The sequence below is a fragment of the Tachypleus tridentatus genome, chromosome 13 (assembly GCF_004210375.1).
Source record: "Tachypleus tridentatus isolate NWPU-2018 chromosome 13, ASM421037v1, whole genome shotgun sequence".
NCBI classification, from domain to species: Eukaryota; Metazoa; Arthropoda; class Merostomata; order Xiphosura; family Limulidae; genus Tachypleus; species Tachypleus tridentatus.
Window position 1 is genome coordinate 231,101,102 of NC_134837.1, and position 18,353 is coordinate 231,119,454.

At 34.0% G+C, this 18,353-nt stretch overlaps 1 protein-coding gene across 9 annotated transcripts in view; it reads left to right on the forward strand.

Annotated features, from left to right (window-relative positions):
- Nucleotides 1-17,750, forward strand: part of LOC143236985 (four and a half LIM domains protein 2-like) — a 124,171-nt gene extending 106,421 nt beyond the window's left edge. For 5 of the 9 annotated variants that reach the window (XM_076475736.1, XM_076475744.1, XM_076475741.1 and 2 more), the window contains 5 exons: nt 9,350-9,550; nt 10,016-10,190; nt 11,045-11,223; nt 11,563-11,749; nt 15,152-17,750. In XM_076475736.1, the coding sequence (XP_076331851.1) occupies nt 9,350-9,550; nt 10,016-10,190; nt 11,045-11,223; nt 11,563-11,749; nt 15,152-15,309 (900 nt within the window). In that variant the 3' untranslated portion in view covers nt 15,310-17,750. The remainder of the gene's footprint in view (nt 1-9,349; nt 9,551-10,015; nt 10,191-11,044; nt 11,224-11,562; nt 11,750-15,151) is intronic. The other 4 variants (XM_076475737.1, XM_076475742.1, XM_076475739.1 and 1 more) reach the window with 1 other exon arrangement.
- Nucleotides 17,751-18,353: the final 603 nt, after the last annotated feature.

Here is an 18,353-nt window from a genome sequence, read left to right on the forward strand (position 1 = left end):
AACACGCTTGACCATGCCGGGCCATATCACTTGCGGAAGTAAATAGATCGATGAAAAAGAACAAGTAAAATATTGTGTGTTTTATTACAGCACAATGCCTTTATATGTGGCACATAAGATAGTCACATACATACAGCCAATCTCATTCAGTCTGTGTTCTCATCAACACTTAATTTTATTGACCTAATTCCATGAAATAGTGTGAAATTCAATTGTTTATTTGCTTTACGAAGTTTTACTCGTGTTTATTATTGTTTTAGAAAAGTCTAATATGTGCTTTACAGCTCAGTGTTTAGTACAATAAAATATTGTAAAATGTAGATGTTTGTTCCAGTTTCATGTTTACATCTTCATAAACTTGTAAATCTGTCAAAAATTAGGAAGATAAAGCATATTCTTCTTCTATGAAACGTATATCCACCATCATAAAATAAAAAGTAAATTACATAAACACGTCAGTATGTTCACAAGCTTTAGGGTTAACCGTTTCTTTGTGTAGTGTAAATTATGTGGAAAAATCAACATTTAAAATAAACAATTCTTAAAAGTTATAAAGTAAGTTTGATTGTGGAGAGGAAGAGATCTGATTAAAACTAGATGTTTCGTGGTTATTTTAATCTCTCTCTTAACTATAAAAGCATGTCAAGACTAAAAGAGTTAAAATAAATTTCTTAATTCTGTTTGATCAGAAAAGTGACGTATCGTTTACACACCTTTTTACGCGCAGAAAGAAGTTATTTTTTTAAAGGGCAAAATTACGCCCATGAAAAAAAATCTTAGTTTTTATCTTGGTGGTCATTCAAGCGAAAAACATTAAAGTATTTAGCTTATACAGTGTTTATAACTGAGTTTTACTTTTAATAAACAAAAACAGCCTTGGGTTTCCTATTAGCGTATGATCGTAGAATTACTATTCTAATGTGTCTTGTTATAGCTGTAAGCATATAATTCTTTCTTAGAAATGTTATAATGTGGTTTACTAGAGATATTCTATGTAAACTTGTGTTATCCACGCATAATAAACTTTCTAAGTGGTTATTCTGTTGTGGTATAAACACACACACACACACCCTCGCGTAAGTCAGAAGACTCGTAACACCAAAAATCGTATTCCGATACCCGTAAGGGGTACAATCCATTGTGTAGCTGTGTGTTTAACAACAAACAAACAAAATGTGTATTATAATATATAAGGCTGTTTGTGCGGGGTAATAGAAGAGATATTCATCTGATTTGCAATTATTGAATTACGTTTCTCATATGTGTTATGACTTTTTAGTTACTTAACATTTCTTGCTTTGTTTCTTCAGTAAGAGGAAAACCTATAATAATTGTTGCATAGTTTTCTAGTAGTTTCTACTTTCATTTTTAATAAAACCTGTATCATTCCAGTCTCAAGAAAAAGTTTCAAACACTTAAAAACAGTGAAAAAACTAAGAACTCGTCTCTAGCAAAATCTTTATTTTATGTATACTGTCCAGAGAAAAAATGTTATAATATTTCAAATTTAGTGTCTAACTGTTGTGAGTGAGGAAATATCAGTTTGCCCCCGATAAAGAAAGGCCCGTCTTTCGAAAGTGTTTGGGTTATGAAATTTTTATTTATTTCTATCAAGATTACTTGAACCTACGTGTTTTTCTAACATCATGAATCAGTTTTTCTTAAATATCTTTTTTTTCTGATTTTAGAAATCAGAAGTGTTCAGGCTGTACTAATACATGCATAAATATAAAATATATAAAAAATATATAAAATACGTCTGTGGATTGTATTCTTACACAAGGATGAAATGCGTGATGTCTGAAACCGATTTGAAAGATATACACTCTTTCTATTATCAAGAAGTGGCTTGATTTTACCTCCATGTAAACAAATAAACTTCTTACAGCACATCAGACGAAGTGGATGAATATTCACTGTACAGATCCTCAAACAAAAAAGTAAAGAAAACAACCATACATTGATATAAAGTGTAAAACGAGACCTTTTAGCATCGGCAGTACTTTTACCTTAATTTGGTACAAACCAGTATAGATATGATCATGCACTATTAGAACGAGGATAGCTCTAATCAAGTTTGATGCAGATGTTCAGAAAGTCCTGGTTTTCGTTTTCAATAACCGTTTGTGTTCATGACCTGTACTGCAAACTGAATAACGTTATTGGAGTCAAACTAGTAATGTGAAACCAGGGACTTTGGCCGAACTAAAGCAGTCGTGAGAATAATCATCTAGTTGATATGTATTTTGCGTCATTGACTTTTACTGAAAAATAAGTAAGTGCTTGTGGGTCACCCTGCGATATTTATAGCCAACAAATCCTAATGGAAGTCTTCCCCATTTATCGCCATGTTCATATAATCTCAGACTTTCTAACTTTCTTACTTACTATTAAGTGCTCAGAAAAGGAGTGGGCTAGTTTCCCCTTAATTTTATTTTTCAGCTGTTTCTATTTTAAACTCAGATAAGCAAACAGTCGCAAACCTCAATTCGATCTGACTGCCGCCCATCGTTGGCAAAGTGAACATAAACACAAGCTTGTAATCACCAAGAGCTAGGAATAAACTTTACTGGCACGAGTCAGGTCTATTATAGGCAGCTGTATTGATAGATTTAGATTTAAAAAGAGTTGTATGCTGTTGAATCTTTCAAACTGAAATGTAACCGTTGAATGCTGGCGTTATCGCAAAATGTCGTTTTACTTGCATGAAATAAGATACATAGCTAGGTCGCAGTTAGTTTTAAAATATTTTGTCTAATTATAGCAACAACAACTGTTAATTACAAGTACCAAGAATTGTGAGGTTAATGTAAAGTACAAAATATGAGTACAAAACTTTAGACATGTCCTGCTCAAAGAAAAGAAAGAAATTGAATGTATAATATTTTAGCTATTGCAATGCAAAATTTAATCATAAAAATAATACCAATCGCCCCTCACCAAAGTTTCAATAAAAACTAGCATTCGATGGAATGTCATGTAATCTGTAATTCAACTAATTGGTCATCAGATTACTCTAGTAAGTAAGTTTTCATTAATTAATACGTTGCGACCAACATTCGAAAAGGATTTTGTATATGCTTGATGGAACTGAAGTCCGGTGGATCCACTCTCTTCAGTCAGTCTCTTATTTTTCAAGGAATATATCAACCAACTTAACACGATGGGAGTTCTAACACTCACCCATTAAATTGAAATGAATGGGAATTGTACCAGCATATGACAGTATAAATGGTCATAGGATATTCCTTATAATGTGAGTGGTGCCATCGTGCGGGATTTGGAGGTCATTACAACCACTAATGTTCGTTCCTGATAATACAATACTTCTACCACATCATTTACCTTGTGTTTCTGTTGACAAATGTTATTAGTTCTGGTTCCAGGTTTTCTCCAAATAAGACTGTTATCTGGCTATTGGGTAAAATATGATTGGTAATAAGACTGAATTACAGCAAGTAGTCTAAGTGCTGCGATCCACAATTGTAAGGTTGCCGTCGTGTTGTATCTGAAAGTCTGCTTTATCCAGGTGTTTAACAACTGTATCGTTGGTTTTAAGATAGTTCCAACGACATTTAAGGATGCTTGCGGCCAATTTCCAAAAGCCTGCTGTGATTGACTAGCCTCCATTTATCCCATGGCTCCCTACATACATGAAATATGAAACGTTATCTGTGAGGTTTAACCGTGGTTTATATGCATGGCAATTTAAGCTTAATGATTCACTACAAAACGAAGATTAAAACAAGTGTGGGTGAGACCACCACATAAAGTATACTGTGAACAATCAGTCATTTCCATTTTATATCACATGATGGACCATTAGATGCCTGATAAACGCGAACTATTTTTGTTTTGCACGGTGTGTTTAAATGTCTATGGGTTCTGTGGGTCGGTTTATCTGCTGTCTCAAAAACATAATTCCAAATCAAACTGTATACAGTGTGTCAAAAACTATAGTCAATTTTGAAAAGTCTTATAATTCATTTTTATAAAATTCGAAATATTTATAGATTCAAGCGAATCTTCGTAAAACGTTTTGAAACTTTTACAGTTTGATTTCTTGTCAAGTCTACCGGTAAGGATTGTTACACCCTCCTCTGAAATATACGTATGTGATCCTACTTACTTCTCATAATGTGAGTGCCTTATTGCCAAAAGCTTGCTTCTCATGATATAGATATACACGCCTCTTATAAAGTCTTAACGCCTGTGCCAGAAGTAACTTAACAACTAAACGGCTCTTTGCTGTAACCTAATAGGTTCGCTCAACTTTTGTTATATAGTACTTACATTGTAGCTGATTCAGACGAACTGAGCGACTACATCTTCGGGAGGGGACGTCACTAAATTGGTATTTAGGCCAGATTTAAAACGTTCTTTGAATCCTCACTCCCCGTTGTTTATAAACATTAAACTTTGTATCTTAAAACACAGTTGAGTCTATGGCTCCGTTGGTTTACACCAATTTTATTTTTGAGTGACATTAGCAATCACATATAAGTGGTTAAAACGTTGAAACATGCTAACAACCAAATACGCTTCAAAACAATAAAAAACGTTTTATTTTGTTCGAAACAATGTGCAGAGACATAAAAAATCGCTTCAGTTACGTTTAGGTTTTGAAGCTTTTACAACAGTACAGTTTGTCTAGTGTTATATTTCAAAATGTAATGTGCACATGTATTACTTTTCTACTGACAGTTTGGTTATCGCTACAGAGATTACTTTCTCTATGTCCTGCTTCACCGCTGATGTATATGACAGCCTAAACAAATAGAACAAATGCCGGATTCCGTTTCACTGAGTTTTCGGTATGACTATTTAATCAGTATTTTTACTCTAGCTTTTCGTTTCAGATAAAGAGCATGTCACACATGAGTAGTAACATGATAGTTATGGACAGTGACGTCATCTATTTCAGATTAACCAAGACTTTAAGGAGTTACTTTCTTCTACTAAAAAGGGATAATGAAAGTCTGCACTAGGTGGCACTGGGGAGGGAAAATATCATCTTTCATTAGTAATCTTTATTTTGGATTAAATAAATGTATATGGTTTTCTTGACGCTGCGAAAGCCCACACAACAAATAAATGTATTCTCCACTCCACTGGGTTACACTTAACTGTAAGAAATAATAAGAAACTTTTGCGATTATTTCAGTGAAAGCTTATTCTTATGACTGAATGTTGGTATTGTTTTATTGCTGCTTGACTTCACAACGGATTATCTGCACTATATCCGTAGACTTGCCACCGACCCACAAGAGAGCCATATGAGTGATGCTTTTTACGATGATCCTAACTTTTAACCCTTTTTTATCATGCCAGTGACGACGGCATATAAGCAAGAGTCAAAACTTCGGCTTCTCCATTAAGCGAGTTCTCCATGGGACAGCGGACGTATGACGCTAAAATCCAATATTTGATTCCTTGCGGTGGATACAGCAACTAATTTAACGTGTAGCTTTACTCTAAAAACTAATTTCCATGATTGTAACCTACCTGATACCTTCCAGATTATTCAATTAATATAACTTACCCTACTGATTCTAATCCTGGGTGTTTAATTAACTCTAGCTAAAACACATTTTATTCATTCCTGGCTGTTTATTTAACTCTAGCCAAAACACATTTCTTTCATTCCTGGCTGTTTAATTAACTCTAACTACAACGTATCTCATTCATTCCTGGCTACTTAATAAATAGTCTCTGCAACCTAACATATTTAAACTACCTTAACTACAGCACAATCAGTTTGTTCTTAGTTTACATTGAGTCAGATCAAGAAATTGATGTCAAACCTATCTTGCACAACTTTATTTACAAATCACTGAATTCGCATATTCCTTTGGAAATAATCGATGTAAGGTTAAAACCTATAACTTACTTTAAAAGTCAATTCGTTATTGATATTACTTTAAGAACAGACTTTTCTAAACCTTGTCTACATCGTGAAAGTCAGTGGTATATTTAACTAGCCACATCTTTTTCTCATCCGCCTTTCTACACGCGAGAGTTAAAGATGATCTGCAGATTTTAAATAACTGTACAGCTGTTTGCATGTTCCCTGGGGAACGCGGTTTCAGTCTTGTTTTGATTGCGATGTTCCGTGCTGATGGAACAGATTAGGTCGAAAAAGCCGAAGAGATGTCGTAAATTCCCGGTTTCTTCCAGTTTTCGTCTGTTTCCTTTTAAGGTCACCAAAATTACATCTGCAGACGAAAGTCCACTGGCCAAAATACCAACGTTTTGCACTCGGTACTACATGGTTATTCTAGTCTGCCTTTGGGAAACTTAAATGATGTTAGATAAGTACACCCTCTGAGTATGAAACCTTATGGTCGTGACGTCAGAAAAAAAAGAGGGTACCCTACCGTTTGTGAAAGGGAGTAAGAACGGCCCGGATGGTTTGGTTAAATCACCCTCACGCTAGACAAGCCATTTGAACCCAAACCCGTCAGCTCACCAACATGGATGAACATTTCAGCGTGACTGGCGATGCTCGAAAGGCCAAGAAGACGAAACGAAGGCCCAGACTGACGTATGAGGTAGAAACTGACGAGACTGTGATCTCTGCGGATGGGCCGTCTTTCGAAGACAAGAATGAGGTGATGATGTATTACTAACCCTAAGACTTGAATGAACACAGGCATGTTTTAGATGGCACGGGTAGGCAATCAGAATATATCGTGTAGGATCATTAACGCAAGGTTTATAAATCTGAAATTTCAAAATTAGAAGCGTACAAGTAACGTTTTATTGACATTCTGATGAACAACGTGACATAATACCTTATCGACATTATGCTGTGTTATGTCACACTTAATCTAATAAAACGTTACAACCGTTTTGTTTTCCTTTTTAGCTGATACACAATATAGAAATGTTATGAAAACAGCTAATGAGCACAAAGCACCATTCCTATAGATTACAACGTTAAGAAATCTGTACTATAAAGTAGTTTGTTTGTCTGTAAATATAATTTTTCATCTTACCAACGTGTGATCAAAACTGATCAAATATTCCCCCAGATTGATCTTAAAACCACCCAACGTGTGATCAAAACTGATCAAATATTCCCCAGATTGATCTTAAAACCACTTATTTTATTCGTTTCCCCACCCTTTAAAGTGGGACGATTATTTCAGATTGTTTGTTTTTAGTTAGTGACTATCAGTGCATCTCTTTATGAATCGTTACTATATGGAGGAGGATTACAACATTTAAGAATAAACGAAAATTTTGCAATATGTTAAAATATTATTTCTTAAAAGTGAAAGAAATTTTTTACACTTTTCAAAGCCAACGAAATAAATGCTACTGGTATTGTCGAACATTCACAGGTTTGTACAAGACGTCCCAGAAGTGCCCAGAATACCTGTATGGTACAAAGGCGAATAAGAGGAAGCAATATATAAAACATCTAATCCATTGTACAAATCATATTATGTGTGTGTGTTTATTATCCAGGAGACCTTGTCTCAATAGCTAAACCAACTCTTAATTGTTTAGTTCATATACGTCATCGAGAAACCCCCCGAACAAATTTTAATCTGTCTAGATAAAACAAAAGTCTACAAAAAATGCAAGTTTTATTAAATAATGTTAAGCATACTAGAACTTTATATTCACTGATATGTGAAATTCAGTGTTCAATTGGTTAATTTGTATTTCATATAAGTGTGACTGAGCACTTTGTTCACTAAATATCTTTTGTTTTCAAACGTTCACCCATGTGGAAGGTGATTTATTTTAATAGGTATATGATGATCCATTTTTATTCAATTGAAATTTTATTATACAAAAATCTAGAACCAACATATATGTTTCGTGTTTTGTTTCATTTTATTGAACATCTTCACATCTTCAAGGTGCTCAGCAGCATTAGTAAAATTGAGGGGAGGTGCTTCAGCACCCATGGAGCTGACGCTGGAGCTTAAACATAAAGTAATTTCAGTTTATTTTTATGTACAATGGAAACTTAAATAATTAAAACTACTAACATCAGAAAACTTTTACGTCTTTTTTTTCTTCTTCCAAATGACGTCTAGATGAGATAACCAGTGAAGCAATGAATGTGTGAAGAGTTCGCTTTCTTGTTTGTATAAGGGTTTTGCTTGTTAGTGTTATATCGAGGTACCTTGTTAAAAAGACTTGATGGGAGCTAGATGACGTTATTGATGTTATTTTCTCTTTCACTAGAACCATGTTTTATGAACAGTTAAGCCTGAGTAGTCAGCCATACATATAAAGTAGGTCGCTCCATAATATCTTAGTGATCTCCCTATGAAAGGAAAAATTAGGGCAGTGCTGATGCGGTCTACCTGGCGTGCTTTAAACAGCCAATTATGAACCAGGCAAATTAAATGAAATTATATTATTAATAGTAAAAGACTAAAATAAATTGAATGATTTTGCGGTGACATTTTAAACATTATTCCGATGAACTGCTTTTCACAGTCAGAGCACCACACCTATACTGTTTAGAAAGCGTGCAAAAGGTCGCCTGACGTCAGACACCGGAAGAAGGCCTTCAGCACGCGCTACAAGAACAGGAAGAACACGTCGCTAGGTGATTACATGCTAATGGGATTGTTAATAGCCTCTGGTAAGCCCATGACAATGTTGTAAACGTCGTGATTAGCTATGGATCTACGTATAAGCGAGCTGGTTTTAAAACCCATTAGAGTTACCAAGAGTGGCTGAGTACAACTTTAAATACACACATTGATGTACTAAAAGAGATATCTTCCGCAATATGTTGTAAAAAAAGAATATGGCGTAGGAACGTTTTCTTTAAAATATTTACTTATGGATAAGTATCCAAACGTTGACGAATTAAAGCTATATTGGTCACAACACCTAATGAAGTTCAGCTGACGAAGTAACAACTGAAACTCATAAAAAAAATAATCTATTTTAAACGGGCTTAAAGACGAAAGATGCGAATAGCTGTCGAATGCTGAAAATTTTAGATCCCCTACGACGAGTAATTGGGAAAACTCGTAAGCATATTGGGGGAAAAATATCAAATATTTTTGTTACTATTGTATCTCTTGTTCAAATTACTTGGCTTTAAAATAAATATTACATTTTGCCTGCGAATGTTGTTTCTCCAGGATACAAACATGTTGAAAATAGTATTTTTATGCAGGAACTAAAAAGTTATTATAAATCTTAGAAATTATTCATTTGTGTATTTAGTTCGAAAAGCAGGATAGAATTTAAAAACAAACAGCAATGAGAAACAACGTATTCTGGTTCTCAAATAAGGGTTGTTTTTTTACTAGTTTTTAAAACATATAGTCATTGCTCTATGACATAAACTGTATCTTACCTAATCTAGCTTATCTTTTCTGGAGAATACACGAAAGCGATGTCCAAAGACTGGCATTCCGGACACTTCTGCTGCTGGCAGTGTGACGAATCCCTCACCGGACAGCGTTACGTTCTGAGAGACGAACACCCTTTCTGTGTCCGCTGCTATGAGCAGGTTTATGCCAACACGTGCGATCAATGTAATAAAATTATCGGAATAGACTCCAAGGTACGGTTTAATTTCAATATTACATACAGTTATCTAGTGAACGATTATAAAACAACAACTGTACGTTAAGTATCTCATAATAAATACGTTTTATGTAAACATTCTTTACAATACTTGATACAGAAAAATTTAACAATTATCTATCCTCTTTTTCACCTTTAGTATGAATAACAAAAAGGGTAAGACATGATTCTTCACTGTCATCACATTGCAGATTCTCAGCGACCAGTAATACAAACAAAAAAAGCCAATGTTAAATTTCTCCTGTAATTAAGTGTTTTGTTGCTACATAGATTTCAATAGCTAAATGTTTCAGATCTTGAAATAAACCTACTATTATTGCAAGTTTTTTTTTTTCCAAACAAGAACAAAATATAGTGTTTCTCAAACCAGTTTTGAAATATTTCAAATTAGTGTAATTGTAAAACATCAGTACACTATAAACTAAGTATTAAAACCTTCCAGGACTTGTCGTACAAGGAGAAACATTGGCATGAATCCTGTTTCCTTTGTAGCAAGTGTAAAGTTTCCTTGGTTGACAAACCCTTTGGATCCAAGGCTGATAAAGTGTACTGCGGGAGCTGTTATGATGCAGCTTTTGCTACGAGATGTGACGGATGTGGTGAAGTCTTTAGGGCAGGTAAGGTCATAAAAAAAAAGGTATGAAAAAGGTCATGTATTTGAAACAAGGGTCGTTTATTAGAAGACTATAAATCATAGGTCACATAATCAATAAAAATATTTAAGAGAGATAAGGGAAGTGCGATGTGGTTGAAGTTAAAAATTTTGGAAATGGAACAGTTAGAGGCTGTATGGTGGAGAGTTGTTAAAATGGTAAGAATAGAAGTCATTTAATGAAAACTCGTTCCAATGGATAAGAACAAAGACACTCTTCTGTTAAAAAAAATACAAAAATTAGTGCATTATACAACTTAGTTTTACTTGTATTTTGTCTAATAATGTTTTATACAAATAAAAAACGTATTATGTAGTTAATGTTACTCATACTTTTGTAATTTCTTTATATGTATTACCAAAGCAAACATACTTGAAGTTTAAACAAAAGTTAAAATAAAAACCATAACTTTTAAAGTACATAAGGCCATGGGTCATGTGGTAATCAAGAGTGGACAGAGGAAAGATCACAGGTGTATTTTAATAATAATTTTTAAGGTATGTAAGTTCAGTGGTCATGTGGTAATCAAAAGTAGATAGATGAAAGATCAGAGATGTATTTTAATGATAATTTTAAGGTATGTAAGGTCATGGGTCATATGGTAATCAAGAGTGGAGAGAGGAAAGATCACAGGTGTATTTTAATAATAATTTTAAGGTATGTAAGTTCAGGGGTCATGTCGTAATCAAAAGTAGATAAATGAAAGATTAGAGATGTATTTTAATGATAACTCTTTAAGGTACGTAAAGCCATAGGTCATGTGATAAACAAGAGTAGAAAAATGAAAGATCATAGGTTTATTTTTCTCTTTCTTCTAGGAACAAAGAAAATGGAATATAAGGGTCGACAGTGGCATGAAAAATGTTTCTGTTGTTGCATGTGCAAAAACCCCATCGGAACTAAAAGTTTTATCCCCCGGGACAACGATATTTACTGCACAGGATGCTACGAAGAGAAATTTGCCACGCGCTGTATTAAGTGTAGTCAGGTATGTTTAGTAAGTAACGTAATATAATCTGCTTCTTACGTTTTAGTTGTCATCTTAATGCCATAAAATAGTGACACAACTGGCACAGCTGAAGCAAAATTGTTATAAATATAAATTAATTCCTTATCAATGAGAGTTTATCATTTGATGGATATATTGATACTATGCAGATTAATTGGTCTGTTACGAATTTGCGTAATTAATATTTTAGAAGGTTTATTGAGACTTCTATAAGACAGATTTAGGAATAGACATTACATACAATATGCAAAAAGCCATTTCAAGGCGCCCACTTTTGAGCATTTGAAATTTAATCATAATTTGTTTTCTTGTCTTTATATTTTTCAGATTATCACGAGTGGTGGTGTAACGTACCGTAATGAACCCTGGCACCGAGAGTGTTTCAGTTGCACTAACTGCTCCGCTTCTTTAGCAGGACAACGCTTCACGTCTAGGGACGATAAACCTTACTGTGCTGATTGTTTTGGAGAATTGTTTGCCAAGAGGTGCACATCATGTAGCAAGCCTATAACAGGTAGCGTCAGTTATCCTTAATACAACTATCAGACCCAAATAAACCTACCTGACGGTCCAAGCAAAACTCGTAAAACTTGCTATTCACAGAGTCTGTGAGAATGCAATGCACAACCTCTTGTGGTATCAATAATTAATACATGTATAATAACTTTATTAAAATTAGTACCAGAGGCATATTTCAATGTAATATTATTATAAATTATAGTAAATAGAGTAGAGGAAGTATTGTCTAAATATAGCGACGTCATCAAAGAGCAACAAAAAACGAAACAGAAAGAGTTATGGAGGGAAGAACGAATGACCTGTCAGAAAATTTAGAATATTCTTTGCCACTTCTGTTCAGTTGTTTCTAGTCAAAAGAAATTTGACTCACAGTCAATATCTAGCACTTAATTCACATTACAAGTGTTGAACCATAAACTTCGTATTCAAAATCGGCTCGTTGAAAGATGAAACAGTTGAGCTAAACATTGTTTTTATACGCTCATATAACGGTGCAACGCTTGAGAAATGGTTTGAACGACTATGCACAGTTATTGAACAATAGATTTGAAGCTTTTAAGTAGGCTATGAGGTAAGTAAATCATGGTCTAATTGCAGGCCCATACCCCGGATGTTTGAGAAGGAGGTTTCTAATGTGCTTGATCAAAAGCCAACACATTGTGCAAAGCACAATCCTCATGATCTGTGGTCATGCCTCCACAAGAAATGTGTAAAACATTTGTGCTATGAGATTAAATTCGGAAGCAAGTTTGTGTGAAATATAGCTTAAACAGCTGTGTGGCTGTTCGTGTAAAATTACAAGCATCCAAGGAAAAGTCAAAAAATTATCATTTCGTTATAAAACTGCATGGGGACCTCGACTTATATTAGCATAAATATGCATGTTTAAAAAAAAAACAATTATAGTGAAGTACTGTACTATCTACATGCAGACTAGTTATTAATTGTTGAATTATATTAATGATTTAAACAACTGCACAACAATAGCATATTAGCTATTTGAATCATTGAATGTCATATACGTGACTTTGCTACAGTATAAGGAAGTGTTGCCATATTTACAAATTGCGCTAAAAATAACACGATATAACACATTTTGTTCCTTGATAATGTGTTATTTCTTAATTGCTTATGTTGTAAAAGTACAGAAAATGACCATTATTTCCTTCAAACTTTGCTTTTGTGACCTGGATAAAGAAATTTAGAAATTAACCTATTTTCTATGTAAAAACGGGCAAATTTGCACATTTTCATTTACATAAGGTCTGAATAAAACAACATATGAATCAAGATTTACATGTATTTATACTAAAGTTATACAAAAATGAACAAAAATGTTTAAGAGTGAGTAGCTTTTTGAGATTTGCGACTGTAATGTAAATCACTCTCACGTATCAGCCCCCCAAATATAGTCTCGCATCATGATTTCATTTTTCACTCCTTGGTAGCGGCGTTCGTAGTCCAGTATATTTTGGTGGAAGCGCACGCCTTGCTCCTCTGAGTATGCTCCCATGTTCTCCTTGAATTTATCAAGATGTGCGTCAAGGATATGGAATTTCAGGGACATCCTGCAGCCCATTTTACCTTAGATCTTTACCAGAACCTCAACCAGTTACACATAATTTTCGGCCATGTGATTGGCCAAGAAGCCCCGAACAACTACGACAAAGCTGCCCCAAGCTTTTTTCCTTCCTAATGAGCTTCTTGGGGAATTTTGTGCACTCCAGGATCTTCTTTATTTGTGGTCCAACGAAGACACCAGCTTTGATCTTTGCCTCAGTCAACTTAGGGAAGAAGTTTCGAAGGTACTTGAAGGCTGCAGACTCCTTATCAAGAGCTATGACAAATTGTTTCATAAGACCCAATTTCATGTGCAATGGTGGGAACAACATCTGGAGGTCCACTAGTGACTCACACTTGACATTGTGCCTCTCCACAGAGAACTCGATCCGTTGTGGCCAGTAGTTCCTGTTGTAGTTCGTTGCGGAGTCCCTGCTTTTCCAAAGGCAAAGATAACAGGGAAACTTGGTAAAACCTCCTTGGATAGGTCTGTGTTTACTTAAGCAGCTAGAACTAAATTGAAGTGGTGAGCCCCTACATATATATATTCTAGAAAATTCTTGTAAGTTCGAGAAAATTCTCTAGCAGCTACTCAGCACTGAATCTACCTGTAATATTCTGGAAAGTGGGTAAATTTGAAGATGTCATTACCCAGGTCACAGAAGCAAAGTTTGGAGAGAAAAATAGGTATTCTCCATTTACTTCAGGCATAAGCAATTTGGAAGTAACATTTTTTGCCCAGGAACAAGAAAAGTAAACATTTTGTTACATAGTGTAATAGATAGTATTGATAAATCGATTAATTATCTAGGCCACACTAATAAACGTTAATATAAACAGAAATTAAAGTGCTGGTACTTTTATTTGATGTAAGTATAACGGTTGAATTACCACTTTCATGAGTATAGTGCGAATTGTAAAGTTTTTTGGAGGAGGAATAATGTTTTGGGGCTGTTGTTCATGGTTTAGGCTGAGCTTTTTAGTTTCAGTGAAGGGAAATCTTATTGCTACAGCATGAAATGATATTCTAGAGAATTGTGTGCTTCCGACTTTGTGGCAACAGTTTGGGGAAGGTCCTTGTTTGTTTCAGCATGACAATGCCGCCGTGCAAAAAGCGAGGCCCATAAAGACATGGTTTGTCGAGGTTGATATGGAAGAACTTGACTAACCTGCACAGATCCCTGACTTCAATCCCATCGAACACCTTTGGCATAAATTGGAACGCCGACTAGGAGCCAGGTATTCTCACCCGACCTCACTAATGCTCTTGTGGCTGAATAGGATTGAATCCCCGCAGCCATGTTCCAATGCCTAGTTAAAAGCCTTCCCAGAAGAGTGGAGGCTGTTATAGCAGCAAAGGAGGGCCAACTACATATTAATGCCCATGATTTTGGAATGAGATGTTCAACAAGCACATATGGGTATGATGGTCGGGTGTCCACATACTTTTGGCCATGTAGTGTGTGTGTGTAAGTGTGTACTAGGGTGAGAAGATGTGTAACTATAAAACTATTTAATTTGGAAGTCGTTTTCTGTGTTAATTTCACATTGTTTAATTGTTGATTTTTTTTACCCGAATTTGGACAGTAGTAGTCAATACGATATCTATTTTGACTTATTTTAATAGACTAACGATGTTTCTTGTACGTTTATTCGTAGAAACGTTTTTGTTTTGTCTTTTGAGCTGACTAAATATTTGAGTACTTACATTTGATGTAAAAAAAAAAAAACAACAGGATTAATGCTGGTTTCACATTTATTTTACGAAATGTGTTGAATCTGTTATTGAAAAATTGTTGGTGAAAAGTACTCACAGTTTGTTGAAACTTTTTTGCAGGAATCGGTGGCACACGTTTTATTTCCTTTGAAGACAGGAATTGGCATAATGATTGCTTCATTTGCGCTATGTGCAACACATCATTGGTAGGCAAAGGGTTTATCACCGATGGTCCTGACATCTTGTGTCCAGAGTGCGCCAAACAGAAGCTGATTTGAGTAACGCTATCTATTGAGCACTTCGCAAATCTGCCTAAGTGCTCATAGATTTTTGGTGGTTTCTATGTTGGTTTCTTTATTGTTGTTTGTTTTAAACAGAGTATATACGGTGCTACTGAAATAGCAAAAAATGTTTGGATAAGGGATTTATAGTACTAATGAAAAATATACGCTTCATTTTTAGGCTTATTGTTGATGGCTTTTATTTTAATATAATACAACCATCCTGATGTTTGGATTGGTGTTAACTGTATACAGCAGTTGTAATATAAATATACCGAAGCTGATATGCTTTTTTTGTTTCCAGACTTTCGTGTTTGTAACTAGAGAGTAATGTAGTAATACTTTTTATATTCTTCATTTGCCTGGGAACAAGTTTACATTGTCATTGTGGCACAAGCCTTACAATAAACATGAACTGATATATGTAAATTATATGTAAACATTGTTCCGACCCGACTATCGGATTTTATCACTAAGATGAGAGCTATAATTCTAACAAAGTGACATTTTATGTGTCTAGTAAACATTTTCTCCCTCTGGTGGACGTTATTATTATGCAAGCTGTTTAGAGAAAAGTATGATCATTTTGTTATATTCTTACTACATCACGGTTATTACTATTGCTACCATTATTCTCAAAGTGAATAGCCTAATACTATCTTTTGTAAACATCGTATCTGTTTTTTTTTTGTTTTTTTTTGTGATTTTTGAGGAATTGTCAGTGCTGTTATGCTATTATTTTCGAAAACTTGGTGAGAGCTATTTTATTAGTTAGACCTTACATTTCGTGGAACAACGTGTTAGTAAACAGTTCTCTGACTTTAATATTGTAACATAACGTCTTGTTTTCTTGTAAGTGAAATAATTATTTTACATATAATTAAGTATACACGCATCTATTTACTTATACCCGTGTACCTTCGACTAGACACCAGGTGTCGTTTTGCCTTTAAAAGGACAAATTTATAAAGGTTCACTCGGTAAATGAAAACATAGTTTTGAGTAATAGGCTTTAAAGTTGGTGTCATTAAATGTACATCATTTTACCGTGAATGACCATTTGCTGGTTAATTCCATTTTCATTAGTCGACTATTTTTATCAGAACTCTTGAGAAAAGCCTGAAAACTGTTTAATGAAAATAAAATCGTATTAAAATACTAGTACTTTTTGTTTTTTTATCTAAAAGTAAGCTAAGTACTTTATATAAAAACAACTGCCTTGTTATGCATTTCTAAAAAGTATTACATTAAATATGTTCATAATGATGCTTTGGTACAGTAGCGTAACGTCGTATTGTAGCTTAATATTGTATCTAATAATATCGTAAGTTTCGATTTAATAAATTTCATATTTAATTAACATTAAGGTATTACTAAACTTATTCTGTGATGTATATCATGCATTTTCATTGTTTTAACAATAATTCGTATAAATAACGTTTTTAATCAAATCTAAATGTCTAATGTCCTTCGTTAATCCTTTCATTTTGCGTTGCTACAATATTGATGCTGCACATGATTTCCATCAGTTGATGGGTGTCCGCCCGACTATAATCTAAATACCAGTGGAGGGCGTGTGTGTTCAGCCTGTTCTATATGTCTAACTGTCGTTTGGTGCTATATGTGTAGAAGTATTTCGTTCAGGACTACACTTTCTATATTTTCATAGCAATTAAGTAAAGTACAGAAAAAATATTAATGTCACACCATTGCGTATTGTTCGTTTCTCACCTGAAGGTGATGGAGCTTTTACTTTATATAATGTCTATCATTATCATTGGAAAAGCTCTTCACTAAATGAATAATTTTGGATATTGTTTAAATACGTTTTATAATTCCGCAGTGTTGTTTTTTGTTTGTGATGTAGGGTGCCATATTGTGTCTCATAATCTTAGTTTATAAGTTAATTTGGTAACTAAGAACTTACGGTAAGCCCAATGTTGTTTGTTTGTACAATATTCACGTATTAAACATGAATACAGTATATATTTGTTGTACTTTATACTTTTATTTTAAAAGGGACGCGATCCAAAATTGTTAATATTAACTTAATGAAATAAATGCTGACTTCATAAAACATGAATACAATTTCTCTTTGAATAAGTTTATCAGTGCGACGTCCATTTTAGTAAAAGTTTAAGCTATCTATCTAACTGCGCCAAGAAGTCGTGGATAACAATAAAATTAATAATAATTTCCGTGTATTTTGAATGTGTAATATAGTGTTTTATTGTTGCAATAGATGACGACAGTATAATAACTAAACCAGCTAATTTGTAAGTTGTTTCAGTTGAAAATAAAATTATCTTGAAAAAAATATATATTGAATGTACTAATGAATATTTTTTTTTAAATGTCATTTTATTTAGTTGGAAAATTATTATTGTTGTTAAATTTTTGGGTTTGATAGAGCAAATAAAACCGACATTATTCTGGTACTTGCACTGTATGTAATTGTTGTCTTTGCTTAAATTTAACAAAATGTTCTAATGTGACAGTCGATCTCACTACTCGTTAGTAAAGAATGGCTCATCGGTCGGTGGTGGATAGCGTTGACTAGCTGTCTTTCCTTAGCCTGTCACTTCAAAATGAAGTTCAGTTAGTGCAAGCTTAGCTTGGCGTGAAATTCAGTGAACAAATAGAGAAGCATTATCCCACCCTAAAAATAAAAAATAACTTATTTATAATTACTTGTTCTTTATCAGAAATTGAAAGTTCCATTATTATATTATGAAATAAATCAGTGTTTAAAGCCTCTAACTCCCTTATAATATCTATATTGTCTTCCTGCGAGATTTATAATCCAAACAATGTACAACTGGCCTTTATTATTAAACATATGGCAAGTATTTGGGACATAGATCCAAAGCCGACTTCCTGGAAGCCATAAAGGTACATGTCAGGTTTGGCGTCTTAGTCTAGGGATATATTTGCCCATGGTTATTCGTTATATATATAAATAATTCTCTTACACAGAAACTGTAAATGCTCACTATTTTCTCAAACAAATCATCATGACAATCTGAACTTTTACCTTCACA